The sequence below is a fragment of the Myxocyprinus asiaticus genome, chromosome 1, assembly GCF_019703515.2.
Source record: "Myxocyprinus asiaticus isolate MX2 ecotype Aquarium Trade chromosome 1, UBuf_Myxa_2, whole genome shotgun sequence".
Taxonomy (NCBI): domain Eukaryota; kingdom Metazoa; phylum Chordata; class Actinopteri; order Cypriniformes; family Catostomidae; genus Myxocyprinus; species Myxocyprinus asiaticus.
This window is the reverse complement of record NC_059344.1, coordinates 67,749,260-67,770,858: the sequence shown is the minus strand read 5'-3', so window position 1 is coordinate 67,770,858 and position 21,599 is coordinate 67,749,260. Positions and strand designations below refer to the sequence as shown.

General features: G+C 39.4%; 1 protein-coding gene across 3 annotated transcripts in view; it reads left to right on the top strand.

Moving 5' to 3' along the window:
* LOC127447505 (dynactin subunit 1-like) overlaps nucleotides 1–21,161 on the top strand; it is a 47,217-nt gene extending 26,056 nt beyond the window's left edge. For all 3 annotated transcript variants that reach the window (XM_051709446.1, XM_051709438.1, XM_051709428.1), the window contains 17 exons: nucleotides 350–541; nucleotides 731–847; nucleotides 929–1,081; nucleotides 1,487–1,647; nucleotides 4,580–4,748; nucleotides 6,176–6,244; nucleotides 6,348–6,560; nucleotides 6,730–6,891; nucleotides 13,810–13,941; nucleotides 14,425–14,550; nucleotides 16,640–16,782; nucleotides 16,977–17,140; nucleotides 17,251–17,381; nucleotides 17,615–17,807; nucleotides 18,469–18,542; nucleotides 18,629–18,718; nucleotides 20,505–21,161. In XM_051709446.1, the coding sequence (XP_051565406.1) occupies nucleotides 350–541; nucleotides 731–847; nucleotides 929–1,081; nucleotides 1,487–1,647; nucleotides 4,580–4,748; nucleotides 6,176–6,244; nucleotides 6,348–6,560; nucleotides 6,730–6,891; nucleotides 13,810–13,941; nucleotides 14,425–14,550; nucleotides 16,640–16,782; nucleotides 16,977–17,140; nucleotides 17,251–17,381; nucleotides 17,615–17,807; nucleotides 18,469–18,542; nucleotides 18,629–18,718; nucleotides 20,505–20,645 (2,430 nt within the window). In that variant the 3' untranslated portion in view covers nucleotides 20,646–21,161. The remainder of the gene's footprint in view (nucleotides 1–349; nucleotides 542–730; nucleotides 848–928; nucleotides 1,082–1,486; nucleotides 1,648–4,579; nucleotides 4,749–6,175; nucleotides 6,245–6,347; nucleotides 6,561–6,729; nucleotides 6,892–13,809; nucleotides 13,942–14,424; nucleotides 14,551–16,639; nucleotides 16,783–16,976; nucleotides 17,141–17,250; nucleotides 17,382–17,614; nucleotides 17,808–18,468; nucleotides 18,543–18,628; nucleotides 18,719–20,504) is intronic.
* Nucleotides 21,162–21,599: the final 438 nt, after the last annotated feature.

Genomic DNA, 21,599 nt, shown 5'->3' with positions numbered 1-21,599 from the left:
ACTGGGTCATGTAGGGAACTGCTTATCTGGAGGCGAGAAACTAAAACACACAAAACGCCAAAATAAAAGCTCGATTTAAATGGACGCATGTGTTTTTTGGGGGGGGGTTTGCTTAAATATTTCACTTGTTGGGCACACAAAATGTCTTTGAAAATTGTGCCTTGAAAAGAGTGCGAATCCTGATTATACACAGAATTTCAGCCTCTAAAATCAGTCACTTGGTAGAGAAGTTAGCTGCCCTTGTACGCGTAGATAGCAAGGCAGCTCACTAGGCTTTGGAACGGAGCCTTATTCTTCATTCTTTGCTGACACTGTGGCTTTAAACCTTGACCTCTGTTGCATTGCTTAGGAAGCGATAAACGAGATGAATGACGAGCTGCAGGAGAACGCTCGCGAGACGGAGCTGGAACTGCGCGAGCAGCTGGACCTGTCAGGAGCTCGAGTCCGAGAGGCTCAGAAGAGAGTGGAGGCCGCACAAGAGACCGTCGCAGATTATCAACAAACCATCAACAAATACAGAGATCTCACCACACATCTGCAGGTCAGTGAGACACTGATGAGTCGTGATGCTGAAAAGCCTTCACATGTCACAATGAAACGCAAACAGTACAGGTCTGTTTTTGCTCTTTTCGTTCGTTTGTACATTTTACACTGTTTTTGTAGGTTCCGAAACGTTGAGCTTTTCACTGTTTGGGGTTTTTTATGTTTCTTTTCTCTTCTGCATAAATAGGAAGTGAACCGTGAGCTGACCAGTCAGCAGAGCAGCACGGTCGAACAGCTGCAGCAGCCAGCGACTGAACTCTTTGACTTCAAGATCAAGTTTGCAGAGACTAAAGCCTATGCTAAAGTACGAATAGCCTTGCACGCACACACTTTAACATTTAAAGGTATATTGTAGGTGTATATGTAACTGTGTGTGCGTGTGTAGGCCATTGAAATGGAGCTGCGTAAGATGGAGGTGAATCAAGCGAATCGTCAGGTGGCTCTGCTCATGTCTTTCATGCCGGAGTCTTTCCTGAGACACGGAGGAGATCATGACTGCATCCTGGTACTGCTGCTCATACCCCGACTCATCTGCAAGGTGTGTGTGTGTATGTTTGAGCAAATAACTTGAAAATAGCTTGAATCAATTCAGAATGCAAAAAAGTTCGCTAATCACAATTCATCACTTCTATCAAAGTATGAAAGAGGAGACTTTCATTAAGACTTTTATCTTGCTTTTTTTGGTTTAAATGTTGTCTATTTTTAAACACAATGCCATTATGACCAGGTGCAACTTTATTTCTGGAAAATATGTTAATTAATAAAATTGTGCACAGTCACATTATGGCGAATCTTGTTCATTATGTAAATTTAGTTTTGACTGCTACATTTAAAATGAGACATTGTGGCTTGAAAATGCGTGATTGTAATGATTAGGTAATTTGTTTGTGGAGTTAACTTGTTAACAAAATGATTATTAATAAAGATGATGTTGTGTTGTCAGGCGGAGTTGATCAGTAAACAAGCACAGGAGAAGTTCGATCTGAACGGCGGTTCGGTGGAGCGCGCTGGACTGCGAGGCCCCGCCGGAGAGCAGCTGAGTTTTGCGTCCGGTCTGGTTTATTCTCTGACTCTGCTGCAGGCCACACTGCACAAATATGAACTGTACGTACATTGCTACTGCACTCTACATTATAAAAACTGTAAACAAATTTCTTTAGAAAAAATTGGTTTAATTTTCACAGACGCTATTACAGTTAAATATGATGATGAGTTCACTTTGCATTTGTTTTCCCTTGTTTTGCGTGCACAGAGTACCTGTTACACATTCAAATTTGCGTTCACTGACAATGGGTTATTTTTAGTGTTATACTTTTTAAAATATACCATTTTAAAACATTTCGGGAACCTGGATGTTATTGTTTTTGTAAAGACACTGCAGTTAAAGGAAGAACATGGAGTCATTCATTTAAATGTTATAATAAGAGAATCAGTTTTGGATCCGTTGCTCAGTGAAGTAATCCACTTCAAACTTCTCTGAAAATCGTAATCAGATGACTAATTACTTTGTCGAAAAAGTAACAACATTTTACAATTACTCTACTACTCTAAAACACTTTCCACAAACATTTGTGTTTTTCCCTCTCAAGATTAAAAAAAGATTGAGTAGTATAGTGATGAAGAAGTTCAGCAGCGAGATCCTTTCACTGCGTGGAGCTCTGTCGTGTTTTTGTTACTTTTGTTTGTTTGTCACGTTTTTTTGTCACTCTTTCCCAATCAGTTTCACCAGGGATGAACTGCTGAATATTCAGCAGAGCATACCTGATCATTTTTTGCCGGTGTTTGATTATTCAGACCTTTTATTAGACATCATAGTTGGAGGCGCAGCACAGTTCTACAAGCACTCCAAGAGACTCAAGCGAGGGAAGTGCGCCAGCACTCTTGTGAAGCTTTGTCAACACTGCCGAGTATTCATCTGGCAAATGTCCGCTCCCTCACCAACAAAACGGACAAATTGCTTCTGCTTACTCAGACAAAATAAGGACTTTTCTAACTCTGCTGCTCTTTGTGGCTTCCGGGAAAGCGCGCTACATCTGCCGGACTTTCAGCTGTTCAGAGCGGTTCGCGTTGTGGAATCATTGGAGAACATGCTCCACCGAACATGCGGTGGAACATGCTGTTACATCAACGAATGTTGGTGTACAGATCTTACAGCATTGAAGAAGATGTGCTGTCCTAATTTAGAAGCACAGCGGGCGTTTTCCTCATTTATTCTGGTGAGTGTGTACATCCCGCCACAAGCATGCATGAACGCAGTATTGCAACAGCTGGCTGATCAGATCACAGACACAGAACAACAACACCCGGTCTCTCTCATCATTATTCTGGGAGATTTTAATAATGCTAACCTCACCCACGTACTGTCAAAATACAAACAACACATCACATGTCCCACCAGAGAATGAAATAAACTGGATCACTGCTACACCACTGTAAAGGATGCATATCGCTCTGTCCTACGTGCAGCTTTAGGTCTGGTTCATCTTCTCCCGACCTACAAGCAGAAACTCCAATCAGCTAAACCTGTAGTAAAGACTGTAAAGAGATGGACCAATGAAGCAGAGCTGGAACTACAAGCCTGCTTTGACTGCACTGATTGGAGTGTTTTTGAATCTGCAGACACCAATCTGGATGAGCTCACAGATACTGTGACATCATATGTCAGTTTCTGTGAGGATATGTGCATCCCTACTAGGACATTTTTGTCATTCAATAGCAATAAACCATGGTTTAAAGGAAAACTATGACAACTTTGTCATGCCAGAGGGGGTGCTTACAGAAGTGGGGATCAAATATTGTACAACCAGGCCAGAAACACACTGAATAAGGAAATCAGAGTGGTAAAAGAAGCTACTCTGAAAACCTGAAAAACCAGGTTTCAGCCAACGATCCTGCATCTGTGTGGAAAGGCCTGAAAAGCATCACCAAGTACAAGACACCACCCCCTCACTATGTAGAGAGTCAACTAATGGCTGATGAACTAAATGTGTTTTACTGCAGGTTTGAAAAGCCCAGTCTCACACCCCTCCTCCGCTCTGATCTTCACTTCACACCCACACCCACCAACACCTCCTGGAACCCCCCTCCCTCAAATCGAGAGCTTTTAAATTGAATCAGGAAATCTGTATCAATACCTAGCCCTAGGAACTGCCTTAATTGAAAGTCAGTAAATGCAGTCTGATTACAAGAATCTTATAAGTGACACTAATGGGATTATAGTAACTAATAACTTTAATCAGATCAGTACAATTTATATATTTGTTTCAAATGAAAGTCTGGGGTGAAATGTGCTTCATTCTCATGAAAATAATGTCATAATGCAAAAAAACTAAACAAACAAGAAGTCTTAAAATAGGCTTCATTTTCTTTTTGTAAAATAAAAACTTATTTTTCTTTTCTATCTTTCTTTATTTATTTTCTGGGTGATAGATGGGCATCTTCATGAGATTCACCCTTGTGCTGGTTGAGGTGCTGAATGTTTCTATACACAGAATATTTCAGTACAACCTCCTGGTCTCTTAGTGACTCAACCCGCCGGTCTCTCTATGCTAATGAGGAACTGAGTGCTAAAAACACTCACAGCGGTGTCACAGAGTGTAAACTGACTTTACATGACGCTTTAAGTGCTTCCTCTTGTGTGTGTGTGTGTGTGTGTGTGTTCTGTAGAGTCAGGGATCAGTTGTGCTGATTTATATTTGTATATCTTGAGTTTAGTGGTGCGTTTGTTGGCTCAGCTGCTGAAACACACTATTGCTCAAGCAGAACAAAAGCTGCCAAAATAGATGTGAAGTGTCACTCTCTCATATGATGCATTTCAGTTCAAAAGCTCTGTGACTTTACGTTCAAAAGCATTCTGTATTAAAAGTGTTAGTTCACCCAAACAATTCAAATTCAGTCATCATTTACTCACTATCATGCCATTTTAGAAACCATATGACTTTCTCTCTGATGTGGAACATAAAAGGGATATTCTGAAGATTATTCTGATCACTTCTCTCTCTCTGTGTCTCTCTGTCTCTCTGTGTGTCTCTCTCAGAGCTCTGAGTCAGTGCAGTGTTGAGGTTTATAAGCGGATGGGGACTCTGTATTCAGAAATGAGTGTTCATGAGCGTTCTCTGGACTTCCTCATTGATCTGCTTCATAAAGATCAGCTGGATGAGACGGTTCAAGTGGAGCTGCTCACTAAAGCCATTAAATACTACCAGGTACAAACACATTGCTCTATCATGGTGGAGACTTAATATCATGTATTTAGTTGTGTTGTTTTGCTACTGAGCAAGACATATATTATATTACATATAATCTAGGGCTTTCAATCGATTATTTTTTAATTTAATTGCAATTAATCACATATATAATTATTTGCTGAGAACGGCCCTGAAATAACAATATTTTGTTTTAATTTTATTTATTTATCACACATTATACATTTGCACATATACAGTGAAATTATTTTTTTCACATATCCCAGCTAAGCTGTGGTCAGAGTGCAGGGTCAGCCATGTTACTGTGCCCCTGGAGCAGATAGGGTCAAGGGCCTTGCTCAAGGGCCCAACAGTGACATCTTGGTGGTGCTGGGGCTTGAACCCCCAACCTTCTAATCAGTAACCCAGAGCCTTAACCACTGAGCCACCACTGCCTCAGCCCCAATAATTCAGTATATTAATGAGTCATTGTCATAAGCACTAGAGTTCTAGGTTGCTCTATCAAGTTAAACATAGTTTGAAACTTAGAAAAACACGTCATATTTGTGCTCCGTCCCGCTGTTTGAACGCGTCCTCCTCTTGTGCTGTCTGCTGTCAGTAAGTGTGGTTTGCTCTCTGTACAGCGGGAGTTTCACTTACTGCCCCCTGCTGAAAACAGGTGCTACTTCATGCACGAGTTGCTCCGATGGGAGGAATATTATTTATTACAGTCCGGGGGCATGCATTTTTATTTTATTTTTTTACACGTTAAATCGACAGCTGTCAATCTGTTATAATTTTTAATCTAGTTAATTACATTATACACCAATTAATTAATCGAAAGTCATTATTTACTGAGACAGGCCACCAAATACAGATAATTTAGTATATTAAAATTATAAGATTTAATAAACATTATAATTCAGATTATTTAGATATATTGCATCATATATGCTCTGATGATATTTATTGATGGTTCAGGGGCATGATTGATTGCATACATCATGTAATTAATCGCTCTAAATTAACATGTTAAATTGACGGCTCTAATTTTAGTATAATTTAAGATTTTTTTTTTTTTTTTCTGAACTGAATGATATTTTTATATATTTTTACTATGGACTATGTCCTCCGTACATGAATGAATAAATAAAAAATTTTACTGGGGAAGGTTGTCACATGATGTTAGTGCTTTAAATTTGCTCAGTTTATTCATTTGAATGTTTTTGTCCGAAACAACAATTTTTTTTTTTTTTTTTTAATGTGATCATTTTTTAAATGTTACCGTTTACCACATATAAAGTGACATCATGCCCCGCTATTGTTCAATGAACTGTGTTTTTCCTGAATTTTGTTGAAATGTTCAATAACTTTTGCATTACTCGATGAACTGCTGAGTAGAATTTGTGCCAGTTCAGTGCAGTATTTTTTTATACGTTCTCCTACAGCAACTGTACAGCGTTCATCTGTCTGAACAACCTGAAGACTGTACCATACAACTCGCTGACCACATCAAGGTGAATACACACACACACATATACACACACACACATATACACACACACACACACACACACACAGAGGTCAGACAGTAAAACTGCTATTCTCTGTGATGCGTAGTTTACTCAGAGTGCTCTGGACTGCATGGGGGCAGAAGTCGGCCGTCTGCGGGCGTTCCTGCAGGCGGGGCAGGAAGGGGTGGAGCTTTCTGTGCTGCTGAAGGACCTGGACACTTCCTGCGGTGATATACGACAATTCTGCAAGAAAATTCGCAGGAGGATGCCTGGAACGGACGCACCCGGAATACCTGCTGCAGTTGCTTTCCCATCTGAGGTGAGAGTTATCCTCAGTACAAAAAACTGCTTTCTCAAACCGTTCCGATACAAGAGAGTGATTGAGTGTGTTCGATATCAGTATTATCTGAACACAAACTCCAAACTTCATCGAACTTGTAACACATGGACAACTGATGTGTGATGTGATGTTGTGTGTGTTTGTGTAGGTGAGTGAGACACTGTTGAACTGCAGGAAGCAGTTGACATGTGTGGTGGCAGTGCTGCAGGAAGTAGCAGCCGCAGGTGCTCAGCTGATCGCGCCGCTCGCAGAGCAAGAGGGACTGGCAGCTCTGAAAGTTGAAGACATCGTATTTAAAGCAGTGGAGCAGGTGCACAACACAACTCGACATGAACACACACATACAATGTGTACACAACAATACAAAACACAAAGTACACACAACACATGATGCATAATACACACAACATATGCACAGCATACAACACATAACACAACATACACACAATAACACATAATGCAACATTCATACAGCAACACGTAATACAACACAACATGCAATGCAACATACACAAAACATACACACAACAACACAACATACAACATGTAACACAACGTAAACACAATAACATGTCATAGAACATTCACACAGCAACACATAATGCAACACAAAAAACATTTAACACAACACACAGTAACAATTAATACAACATACACAAAACACAATATGCACAACATACAGACACTACTACACACAACATGTAACACAATACACACACAACAGCACATAACGCAATACACACACATCATGTAACACTACACACACAACAGCACGTAACAATACACACACATGTACACAGCAGCACGTAACACAATACACACACATGTACACAGCAGCACGTAACACAATACACACACATGTACACAGCAGCACGTAACACAATACACACACATGTACACAGCAGCACGTAACACAATACACACACACATGTACACAGCAGCACGTAACACAATACACACACATGTACACAGCAGCACGTAACAATACACACAACATGTACACAACAGCACGTGACAATACACACACAACATGTACACAGCAGCACGTAACACAATACACACACATGTACACAGCAGCACGTAACACAATACACACACATGTACACAGCAGCACGTAACACAATACACACACATGTACACAGCAGCACGTAACACAATGCACACACATGTACACAGCAGCACGTAACACAATGCACACACATGTACACAGCAGCACGTAACACAATGCACACACATGTACACAGCAGCACGTAACACAATGCACACACATGTACACAGCAGCACGTAACACAATGCACACACATGTACACAGCAGCACGTAACACAATGCACACACATGTACACAGCAGCACGTAACACAATGCACACACATGTACACAGCAGCACGTAACAATACACACAACATGTACACAACAGCACGTAACAATACACACACAACATGTACACAGCAGCACGTAACACAATACACACACATGTACACAGCAGCACGTAACACAATACACACACATGTACACAGCAGCACGTAACACAATGCACACACATGTACACAGCAGCACGTAACACAATGCACACACATGTACACAGCAGCACGTAACACAATGCACACACATGTACACAGCAGCACGTAACACAATGCACACACATGTACACAGCAGCACGTAACACAATGCACACACATGTACACAGCAGCACGTAACAATGCACACACATGTACACAGCAGCACGTAACAATACACACACAACATGTACACAGCAGCACGTAACACAATACACACACAACATGTACACAGCAGCACGTAACACAATACACACACATGTACACAGCAGCACGTAACACAATACACACACATGTACACAGCAGCACGTAACACAATACACACACACATGTACACAGCAGCACGTAACACAATACACACACATGTACACAGCAGCACGTAACACAATACACACACATGTACACAGCAGCACGTAACACAATACACACACATGTACACAGCAGCACGTAACACAATACACACACACGTACACAGCAGCACGTAACACAATACACACACACGTACACAGCAGCACGTAACACAATACACACACACGTACACAGCAGCACGTAACACAATACACACACACATGTACACAGCAGCACGTAACACAATACACACACACGTACACAGCAGCACGTAACACAATACACACACACATGTACACAGCAGCACGTAACACAATGCACACAACATGTACACAGCATCACGTAACAATACACACACAACATGTACACAGCAGCACGTAACACAATACACACACACGTACACAACAGCACGTAACACAATACACACACAACATGTACACAGCATCACGTAACACAATGCACACACAACACGTACACAACAGCACGTAACACAATACACACACATGTACACAGCAGCACGTAACAATACACACAACATGTACACAACAGCACGTAACAATACACACACAACATGTACACAACAGCACGTAACAATACACACACATGTACACAGCAGCACGTAACACAATACACACACATGTACACAGCATCACGTAACAATACACACAACATGTACACAACAGCACGTAACAATACACACACATGTACACAGCAGCACGTAACACAATACACACACACGTACACAACAGCACGTAACACAATACACACACAACATGTACACAGCAGCACGTAACACAATACACACATGTGCACAACAGCACGTAACAATACACACACGTACACAGCATCACGTAACACAATGCACACACAACACGTACACAACAGCACGTAACACAATGCACACACAACACGTACACAACAGCACGTAACACAATACACACACAACACGTACACAGCATCACGTAACACAATGCACACACAACATGTACACAGCATCACGTAACACAATGCACACACATGTACACAACAGCACGTAACACAATACACACACAACATGTACACAGCATCACGTAACACAATGCACACACATGTACACAACAGCACGTAACACAATACACATACAACATGTACACAGCATCACGTAACACAATACACACACATGTACACAACAGCACGTAACACAATACACACAACATGTACACAACAGCACGTAACACAATACACACACAGCATGTACACAACAGCACGTAACACAATACACATACATGTACACAGCATCACATAACACAATGCACACACATGTACACAACAGCACGTAACAATACACACAAAACATGTACAAAGCATCACGTAACACAATGCACACACAACATGTACACAGTATCGTGTAACACTGCACACACAACATGTACACAACAGCACGCAACACAATGCACACATTTACACAGCATCACGTAACACAGTACACACACAACATGTACACAACAGCACGTAACACAATGCACACATTTACACAGCATCACGTAACAGTACACACACAAAATGTACACAGCATCACGTAACACAGTACACACACAACATGTACACAACAGCACGTAACACAATACACACACAACATGTACACAACAGCACGTAACAATACACACAAAACGTACAAAGCATCACGTAACACAATGCACACACAACATGTACACAGTATCACGTAACACTGCACACACAACATGTACACAACAGCACGCAACACAATGCACACATTTACACAGCATCACGTAACACAGTACACACACAACATGTACACAACAGCATGTAACACAATGCACACATTTACACAGCATCACGTAACAGTACACACACCAAATGTACACAGCATCACGTAACACAATACACACACATGTACACAACAGCACGTAACACAATACACACACAACATGTACACAACAGCACGTAACCCTACACACACAACATGTACACAACAGCACGTAACAATGCACACACAACACGTACACAGCATCACGTAACACAATACACACATGTACACAGCATCACGTAACACAATGCACACACAATGTTTACACAGCATCACGTAACACAGCATCACGTAACACAATACACACACAACGTTTACACAACAGTACGTAACACTACACACACAACGTTTACACAACAGCACGTAACACAATGCACACACAGCGTTTACACAACAGCACGTAACACAATGCACACACATGTACACAACAGCACGTAACACAATGCATACACAAAATGTACATAACGGCATGTAACAATGCACACACAACATGTACACAACAGCACGTAACACGATGCACACACAACATGTACACAAGGGCACGTAACAATGCACACACAACATGTACACAAGGGCACGTAACAATGCACACACAACATGTACACAACAGCACGTAACACGATGCACACACAACATGTACACAAGGGCACGTAACAATGCACACACAACATGTACACAAGGGCACGTAACACATATGCACACACATGTACACAGCATCACGTAACAATGCACACACACAACATGTACACAACAGCACGTAACACAATGCACACACATGTACACAGCATCACGGAACACAATGCATACACAGCATGTACATAACGGTACGTAACACAATGCACACGCAACATGTACACAACAGCACGTAACACAATGCACACACAACATGTACACAAGGGCACGTAACACATATGCACACACAACATGTACACAGCATCACGTAACAATGCACACACAACATGTACACAACAGCACGTAACACAATACACACACAACATGTACACAGCATCACGTAACACAATGCACACAACATGTACACAGCATCACGTAACACTGCACGCACAACGTACACAGCATCACGTAACTCAGTACACGCACAACATGTACACAACAGCACGTAACACAATGCACACACATGTACACAGCATCACGGAACACAATGCATACACAACATGTACATAACGGTACGTAACACAATGCACACGCAACATGTACACAACAGCACATAACACAATGCACACACAACATGTACACAACAGCACGTAACACAATGCACACACAACATGTACACAACAGCATGTAACACAATGCACACACAACATGTACACAACAGCACGTAACACAATGCACACACAACATGTACACAACAGCACGTAACACAATGCACACACGTTCATAACAGCACGTAACACAATGCACACACAACACGTACACAACGCACACACAGCACGTACACAACAGCACGTAACGCAATGCACACACAGCACGTACACAACAGCATGTAACGCAATGCACACACATGTACACAGCATCACGTAACGCAATGCACACACATGTACACAGCATCACGTACACAATGCACACACAACATGTACACAGCGTCACGTACACAATTAACACACAACTTGTACACAGCAGCACGTAACACGATGCACGCACAACTTGTACACAGCAGCACGTAACACGATGCATGCACAACTTGTACACAGCAGCACGTAACACGATGCACGCACAACTTGTACACAGCAGCACGTGTAACACGATGCACGCACAACATACAACAGCACGTGTAACACGATGCACGCACAACATGCACACAACAGCACGTGTAACACGATGCACGCACAACATACACACAACGGCACGTGTAACACGATGCACACACAACACACAACGGCACGTGTAACACGATGCACGCACAACATACAACAGCACGTGTAACACGATGCACGCACAACATACAACAGCACGAGTAACACGATGCACGCACAACATACAACAGCACGAGTAACACGATGCACGCACAACATACAACAGCACGTGTAACACGATGCACACACAACAGCACGTAACACAATACACAAACAATTTACAAAACAGCACGCAACACAATACACACACATGTACACAACATGCACAAATGTAACGCAACATAATGCAACATAGATAAAACATACCTAGCCACAAATTTGCAGCTCATTATTTTCACATGCAAATGAGCTTTTGATTCGCCGCATGTGTTTGCCAGAAGTTTGCAGCTCTTCACCGGTAGTGATGAACCTCCGGCAAACCTTTGGCAACAATGGACAATTTGCCACAAGTTTGCTGCAAAGTTCATTTGCATGTGAAAATTATCTGTGGTGAATTTGCCACAAATTTGCAGTGAACTCTCAATTTTTGTAAGGGTAAACACTTACAATGGAAGTCAATGGGGTCAATCTGTAAACATTCAAATACTCACTGTTTCAAAAGTATGTGTGTTAACATGATTTTAGTCTGATAAAATCACATACTAACCACATCTGTGTAAAGTTAGAGCCAATTTTACAACTTAGTTACCATGATGATGTAATGCTGTAAACCCTAAAATGTCTGTAAAAATGACTTCCATTGTGCTTCACTGTAACCTCGAATTTAGCTTTTTTAAAGAAAAGGAGGGACGAATCAAAATTTATTTTTGTGGTAATCAACATTATGCCACAAATGCTATCGATTGAGCTGAACTTGTATTGAACCCGGAATATTCCTTTAATAACAGCATTATCTGAAAGAGAATATCTTTCATACTGCATGTAAACAAAGTGAACATTATAACAGAAATAAACCTAACTTGGAATTAAAAGCTTGTGAATTTGAATCGAATCAGGATATCGTGCTGTATTGAATCGTGATGTATATCGCAATACGTGTTGTATTGTAACGTTACATACAACATGCACACAACACGTGATACAACATACAGCACTACACACAACATACACACAGCAGTACGTCACACAACACGAAACGATATTGACTATATTTGCTGACTATATTTACATATACGTTTATTTAATTGTAGTTTTTATTTCTCAGTGTTTTGCATTCGTTTTGTATTTATTTTTCATTATTTCAGTTCACAATTTTGTTATATCAATAGTTTACATTTTAGTTTTGGTAAATACTTATTAACCTGTGTGTGTGTGTGTGTGTGTGTGTGTGTCTGGGTCTCTGTGTGTCTTTGTGTGTCTGTTTCTCTGTGTGTGTGTGTGTGTGTGTGTGTGTGTGTCTGTGTGTCTCTCTGTGTCTGTCTCTGTCTGTGTGTATCTGTGTGTGTGTGTGTGTCTCTGTGTCTATTTCTCTGTGTGTGTGTGTGTGTGTGTGTGTGTCTGTCTCTGTGTCTCTGTCTGTGTGTCTCTATGTCTGTGCCTCTGTGTGCGTGTCTGTGTGTGCGTGTCTCTGTCTGTCTCTGTGTGTGTCTGTCTCTGTGTGTGTGTGTGTGTGTGTGTGTGTGTGTGTGTGTGTGTGTGTGTGTACAGGTTTACGGGTCTCATGGAATGAATCCATATGATTGCTTGCGTAAATCGTGCAGCGCTGTCATTGCAACCATGAACAAGATGGCCACGGCGATGCAGGAAGGAGAGTACGACTCGGAGAAACCCCAGTGCCCGGTACAAACACACTCACATGTTTATCTAGATGTAAATGAGGACCACAGACTTCTATTGGTTTGATATGAAGCTAATTATAATGACAACCATAAAAGAAAATGTAAAAAATATTTACATTGAAATTGTTTACACACACACACACACACACTTATGTATGCTTTGATGTCTAAATGAAAACATAGTATGGACTTAAACTGTTTTTATCTAAAGCTAAAGCCACAGCCTAATCCTAAAATCTTTATTTTGCATATTTTAGATGAAAAGATAATAATTATAATTTTTGAATAATTGTTTTTCCATACATGACATCCCCAAATGTCCCCAGAATAGATGTTTTATCATATTTAGCTTACTCATAAGGGCAAATTTGTCTCTATAAAGTATAGATAATTCATAGTGACCGTAATAATCAGTTTGTCTTGTGTTGCTTGATCTCTGTTTACATGCGTGTGCATGTGCGTGTGCATGTGCGTTTGTCTCTAGCGTCCTCCAGTGGAGATCCGTTCATCAGTTGTGAGAGCAGAGATGACAGATGCAGAAGGTTTGGGAAATAAACTTGAAGATCGAGAAACTGTCATCAAAGAACTGAAGAAATCACTCAAAATCAAGGTCTGAAACGATTAATCTTACTGTTTCTGTCTAGATAGAGATGCTACCTGGAGTAATAACGTCTACTTATTATATTACAATAATATTGCATTTTAGTAAAATAATATTTAGATTAAATACATTGTGGTTAACCCTTGTGTTGTGTTCGTTTTGTGCTAACACATTTTGTGTTCCCGGTCAAAAATGACCGGCCCTCTAAGATTGTTTATAAGTCTCTCATATTGCAAATATTATCACAAGATATTGCATTAGATCTTTTTATCAACTTCTTTTTTTAGTAATTATGACATTAAAAAAAATAAAAATTTTAAACCGGGCCTGTGGAGGGCACACCCTGAGGAAAACAATAATAATAATAATAATTACATAATAAATGAATAACCACTTGCTTGATCTGAACAAAGTAGGTGTTGTTTTAACACCTAGAATCTGGACTTTACAAATATATCGTTGATCCTACAGATTCTTAAATAATGCTTTTTAATTTGCTGGCAAATAAGAACTGTTTCGTTCTCATCATTTGCAAATTTGTTATCACAACATTATTATTCGGTGTTCATAAAACCATAATATATCATTGGAAAGGTCTTATTTATTAGAATGCAATGAATAAATTTGTTTCACTCAGAGGTCAAACTGCAGTGAGATTTAGTGTATGAAATTCCCACAGACACACATAAATATAATAAACAGGAGTGTCTTTTTGTCACGTTTTTCCTTATTACTTCCTGAAATATACATATAACACAGACAATTACATATGGTAACTTATAGCAGACTATACCGATTCAAACGAGCCCAAACACAACATAATATGATGAGTAGATCTGGAAATATTCCTCAAAGAGTGTACACGGAAAGATGATGCACGAGGGCGCTCGACACACATTGTGAGTGAGTGAGTGAGAATGTATGTGTGTGTGTGAGTGAGAATGTATGTGTGTGAGAGAGAGAGAGAGTGTATGTGAGAGAGAGAGAGAGAGAGTGTATGTGAGTGAGAGAGAGAGAGTGTATGTGAGTGAGAGAGAGTGTATGTGAGTGAGTGAGTGAGAGAGAGAGAGTGTATGTGAGTGAGTGTGTATGTGAGTGAGTGTGTATGTGAGTGAGTGAGAGAGTGTGTATATGTGAGTGAGTGAGAGAGTGTGTGTATGTGAGTGAGTGAGAGTGTGTATATGTGTGTGAGTGAGTGAGAGTGTGTATATGTGTGTGAGTGAGTGAGAGAGAGAGAGAGTGTATGTGAGTGAGTGAGTGAGAGAGAGAGAGTGTATGTGAGTGAGTGAGTGTGTGAGTGAGTGAGGGAGTGTATATGTGAGTGAGTGAGTGAGTGTGTGTATGTGAGTGAGTGTGTGTATGTGAGTGAGTGTGTGTATGTGAGTGAGTGTGTGTATGTGAGTGAGTGAGAGAGTGTATATGTGTGTGAGTGAGTGAGAGTGTGTATATGTGTGTGAGTGAGTGAGAGTGTGTATATGTGTGTGAGTGAGTGAGAGTGTGTATATGTGTGTGAGTGAGTGAGAGTGTGTATATGTGTGTGAGTGAGTGAGAGTGTGTATATGTGTGTGAGTGAGTGAGAGAGTGTATATGTGTGTGAGTGAGTGAGTGAGAGAGAGTGTATATGTGTGTGAGTGAGTGAGAGAGAGAGAGAGTGTATATGAGTGAGTGAGTGTTTGTGTGATGTGAGTGAGAGTGTGTATATGTGTGAGTGAGTGAGAGTGTGTATATGAGTGAGTGAGTGTGTCTGTGTGAGTGTGTTTATGTCCAAGGACTTTGTGTGTGCAAACACACATCCACATATGTGCTCATTTTAAGGATTGTGATGCTCTTGAACACTTAATATTTCTGTTTATTGTAGACTAATCCATTCATTTCCAATGGCCGGTCATTTCTGCCCCACAAGTGTGAAGAATGTGAAGAAAATGGTCAAATTTTTTGTGTGTGTTTTCAAATATTACCAGATGTGAACAAAGTCAAGGAATTTTATTCCAATTGGATTAATAAAATAAAAAATTAAATAAAGTCATCCAGGTCAAAATGATGGGAACACAACATGAGAGTTAAACAGGAAAATAAGTTTCTGTTTCGTCTGTCTCAGGGTGAGGAGTTGAGTGAGGCAAACGTTCGTCTGAGTTTGCTGGAGAAAAAGCTGGACACGTCGACGAAAGACGCAGATGAGCGAGTGGAGAAGATCCAGACCAAACTAGATGACATGCTCTCTCTGCTCAAGAGAAAAGAGAAGTGCGTGTCTTTGCCTTGACTGTACATTAACTTATGTCATGAGTTTACCCTAAGCATTAAACGTTCAGTGTGAAACGAGGTAGATTCACTCATTCATCAGGAAAAGATGCAGAAAGTCCTTTTAACAGATGGGAGTTCTTCAATGATGGAATCACAAACACAATTCCTCGCTCTCACTGTCTCTTTCTCTGCAGGGAGTTCGAGGAGACGATGGACGCGCTGCAGGCAGATATTGATCAGTTGGAATCAGAGAAGGCGGAGTTAAAACAGAGGATCAACAACCAATCACGAGCTGCCGAGGGTTTCCGTGCACCGCAAGCATCTGGCATTGCCTCCATTGTCACGGGAACTGCTAGTGGTACACACACACACACACACACACGCACACACACACACACACACACACACTGATATTTCCCTTTGATGCTCACCTGTATTGACCTTTAACCTCTGTTTGTGTGTGTGTAGGTGGACTGTCAGCAGGTACGGCTGGAGTTTCAGGTGTGGTTCAGGTTGTGGACTCTCCTCTTCTCAAACAACAGATCGAGGTGCAGCGACTCGCCATCAAACACCTCAAGGGTGAAAACTACAGATTCAAGGTCTGTCAACATCACCACAAAACAAATAAATACACATTTATACCTCTTTACTGTTTACAAGTCACGCTGCTTTATTGATTTTCAAGAATAACAAGCACAAAACAGACAGGAAGTATGTTACACAATCAATAAAGAGTGTAATTTTAAACATGTCAGACGTGATCGTCGCTCGATTGATGACGGACTCTACGCTGAACACGGTCAAGATTGTAACCTTTGACTTCTGCTCACAGGCGGAGAAGATGCGGGCACAGCTGGCGTCTCTGCCGCCGCTGAAGGTGCCCAACATGACAGGTGTGATGAAAGAGGGTCCCGTACCGGACGGCGTTTCGGGATCACTGTACCGTAAAACAGACCTGCTGTTGAGTAACCTGCTGAAGATGAGTGCAGGTGTTAAAGTCGTCGACATCACCGGAAAAACACCAGGTGACCGTTTGTGTGACAACAGCGTTATTATCACCAAAACTACTGATTTAAAAATATTGCTGTTAACATAATAAAATAAATAGTGTAACGTAAACTCAGAAAACTAAACAAAACTAGAAGCAGTGGATGAAAAATGTTCTACATTTAATAAATAAACGACAGGAACAAAAATAGAAAAAGAAAGATGTAAAACAATTAGTGCAAATTAAACAAAGAAAACGAAAGAAAAAATAGTGGTTGAATTTTATCTAAACATAAGAACAATAAAAAATAAAAAAAAAACATATACTGAAACAAAACAGTTAGTGCAAAGTAAAAAAATTAAATAAAGAAAACAACAAAACAAACAACAGTGTTTAAAAACCTAACTAAACAAAAAAACTCGTTTGACCCGTGTGGGAGCAGACGAGACGATCTCGCCTGCAGATGGCGATGTATGCTTCTCCAATAATTGCACTTTAAAACAGTTTCCTCTTGCTTTTTTAATACTTTTTTTATGTTGTTTTGGATGGGTTATGATAATGATAATAATAATAATATGTTTTCAACAACTCAAACAAGCATGCCGTTGATTTTAAAACTATAAAAACAAAATAGAAATGTGTCCGTGAAATATAAACTAAAAGGTGAATAATAAAACCATTTCTGTGTGTCTGTACAGCGAGTGCGAGCGCTCAGTTACTGGAGCAGACGGCCAGACTGAAGTCTCTCCGTGACACTCTGGACAAACTGAAGGTCAGTCTGATGATGAGAACACAAACTGAACGCTCACCTCACATGTTGTTGTATTAACGATGATGTTGTGTTGATGATGTTCTCAGGGTGAAGTATCACAACACGTCGTGTCTCAGCAGCCTGGTGCTCGTGTACCGTCAGATTTCGCCACATTCCCGTCTGCTGCTTTCGTCAAGGTTTGATGACAAACAACATGCACACATTTTCAAAATCCATTTTCAAATTCCAGTATAGCTTTTTTGGCATGGACTAAAAGCATTACTAATGCATAATAACAGTGCATATGTACATACAGTGCACATATATATACATGCATCCAATACAAATAAATTAATAATAACATTTTAAGAAATTATACTTTGATTGATGCAAAAAATAGATAAATAAATCACAAAAAAAAAAAATATATATATATATATATATATATATATATATATAATATTATTATTATTTATTTTTATTTTTTTATGGTCCTTAATTTTTTTGGTGACACATTTTCTTTACCTGAATTCATTCAGCCATTGAACTTTTGAATTTGTTTGTAATTCTCATCATTTTTCATGGCCGATTCCGATACTGATTTTATTTTTTATTTTTATTTTTTTTTTCTTTAAGCAACAGACAAGACAGAATGAAAGAGTTCATCAAAAAGATGTTTATTTGCTCTTTTACAGGACAAACTGGCCTTAATTTTTCATTTATCTGTAGCTATGTGAAATTAGAGGCAGCAACTGCATATTATTTAACAACATTACTGTAGTTAACATGAACTAATTAACTTAATGTTAGTTACAACATATACATTTTTCAAATCAAAAGTTGTATTAGTAACATTAATGCACTATGAACAAACAATGAACAATTGTATTTTTATTAACTAACATTATAATTAATAAATGCTGTAAAAAATATGTTGTTCATTGTTTGTTCATGATACCTAATGCATTAACTAATTTTAAAGAAATGAAACCTTTTAAGTTTTACCAAAATTACATTAAAATAATTAATATTTATTTGTATTAAACAGTTATTAATAGTTCTGTTGTCAATATCAAATGTCATTGTGTCATAATGGTAACCAGTAAAAACCATGAGAGCATCACACACAGTAGAGATACGTTCAAAAATAAGAAAAATATATCAATTACAAGCTCTAAAACTGCTCCAGTGAGAAATCATTCATATCTATGATTTGTTTATTGTCTTTGGTGTCTTGTACTGTAAGACAAATCACGAATTAAGCAAATGCGTGAAGATGCAGTGCAGTTATTGAAGGTTAAACAGGTATATCTTTTATTAGTGATATTGTGACCAACATTAATCTGATTTAAATTGGGATCCTCACAGAATAGCGTTGAGATGAGTGACTGACATATTGAGAGCACCTGCAGAGCCCGCGGGTGTGACGGACATATCAGCCGATCCTGATCGGTGGCCAATCGATCGGTGCACCCCTAATTCTCAACAGTGATTCTCATTTTTATTAAAATCTGAATAATTTAAAGGCAATGCTGCAAATGCGTATAAATACTTTTTTGAAATGTTATAACTGTTATAATGTTTAAAAAGATAATATCTGATTCAAACATATTTTATCCCTTTAATTGTCATTACCGTAACACACACGTACAACAGAATCTTTTTTTACTATAACAGTAAAACAATGACTTTTAAAATCTGTAAAACAGGCAGAATAAATACTCACAATTTAAGCAATACATCCCTTTTTTCGCAGTGACAGGTTTCATGAGATTCGCCCATTTACAACAAAAAGGCACTTATAAATGTATAATGTAGTAAGTGTATTACAGAAATGTTATACTTCATTATAGTGCTTGTTGTACTGCCTGTAATTTTTGTAAAATAGAATTTCTTATTTCTGATTGATTTTGAGACTAAATATGACCCTGTTTGTGAGATTCAGCCAGCGTGTGTGCTTTTGTCTAACTTTGTTTCTCTCAGGCGAAAGACGAGCAGAACAGCGGCGGCTCTGTGCTGGTGGGTAAAGTGATGATTCCATGTCCTCGTGGTAAAGAACAGACGCACTGTCTCGTCCTATCACAGCAACATCTGCAGAACGTGCACCGCCTCCTCATGACATAAACACATCGCACTGAGTGACAGCGGGCTCCACCAATCACACGTTCCCTTTCACAATCTCACAGTTTCACTCAGGAAACCAATCAGGCGTTGACTTTTACTGCCAAAGACACGTGTACGTCAAGTAGCTGCTTGAGTTTTGATAACCGTTCTTAACAAAGCCCTTAAACACTTCAGATAAAATCACATGATGGAAAAGCAGAGAGTAAATGTCAATCTTGATTTACCTGAAAGCTCAAACAGTTAAACTGTTAGCTGAACTTTGTTGACGTAATGGCATAAAGCTTGCAATACTTCAGATTCACAAGATTTGTTTGTTTTTCTGTTTTGTTGTAATCATTTGTAATTGGTATCGCATACTGAGGCAGCGAGTATTGTTCACTGCAGATATGTTTTCAGTAAAAATCCTTAAACAAGCTAAACTTTATATTTGTAATATAATTGCATAAGAAACTAGCTTACGTTCATAGATTTCTTGAATTACTTTTCTTACCCTTTTTTTTTTTTTTTTTTTTTTTTTTTTTTTAAGCATAAACCACACTACATGTTGTTGAATTTCTTCCTAAAACAATGCAAAAAATTAGGGCAAGAAAAATAAACAAAGAAATATTCTCTGTAAATAACTCTTACAATTTTATGCAGTTCATGCAAGTACATTTTTCTTGTTTTAAGGACTTTAATATTTTTACTGGAAAATAAGACCAAAATACTGCATTTTTTTTATTTTTTTTTATTTTTCGGTAAATCCGCTGGTACACATACTGTAGCGAGGCACTTAGAGTTTGTTTCATTTATGTTAAAAATGAGTAGGCCACTGTAGATTTGCACCGATTACTCGTTTAATATACTGACGCTTTACTAGAACTAGCAAATTAAGTATCAACCCTGCAGAACTCATCTGTATTATCATTAAATCATCTCAAATAAATTGAAATATGACACTGATGTGTCTAAATT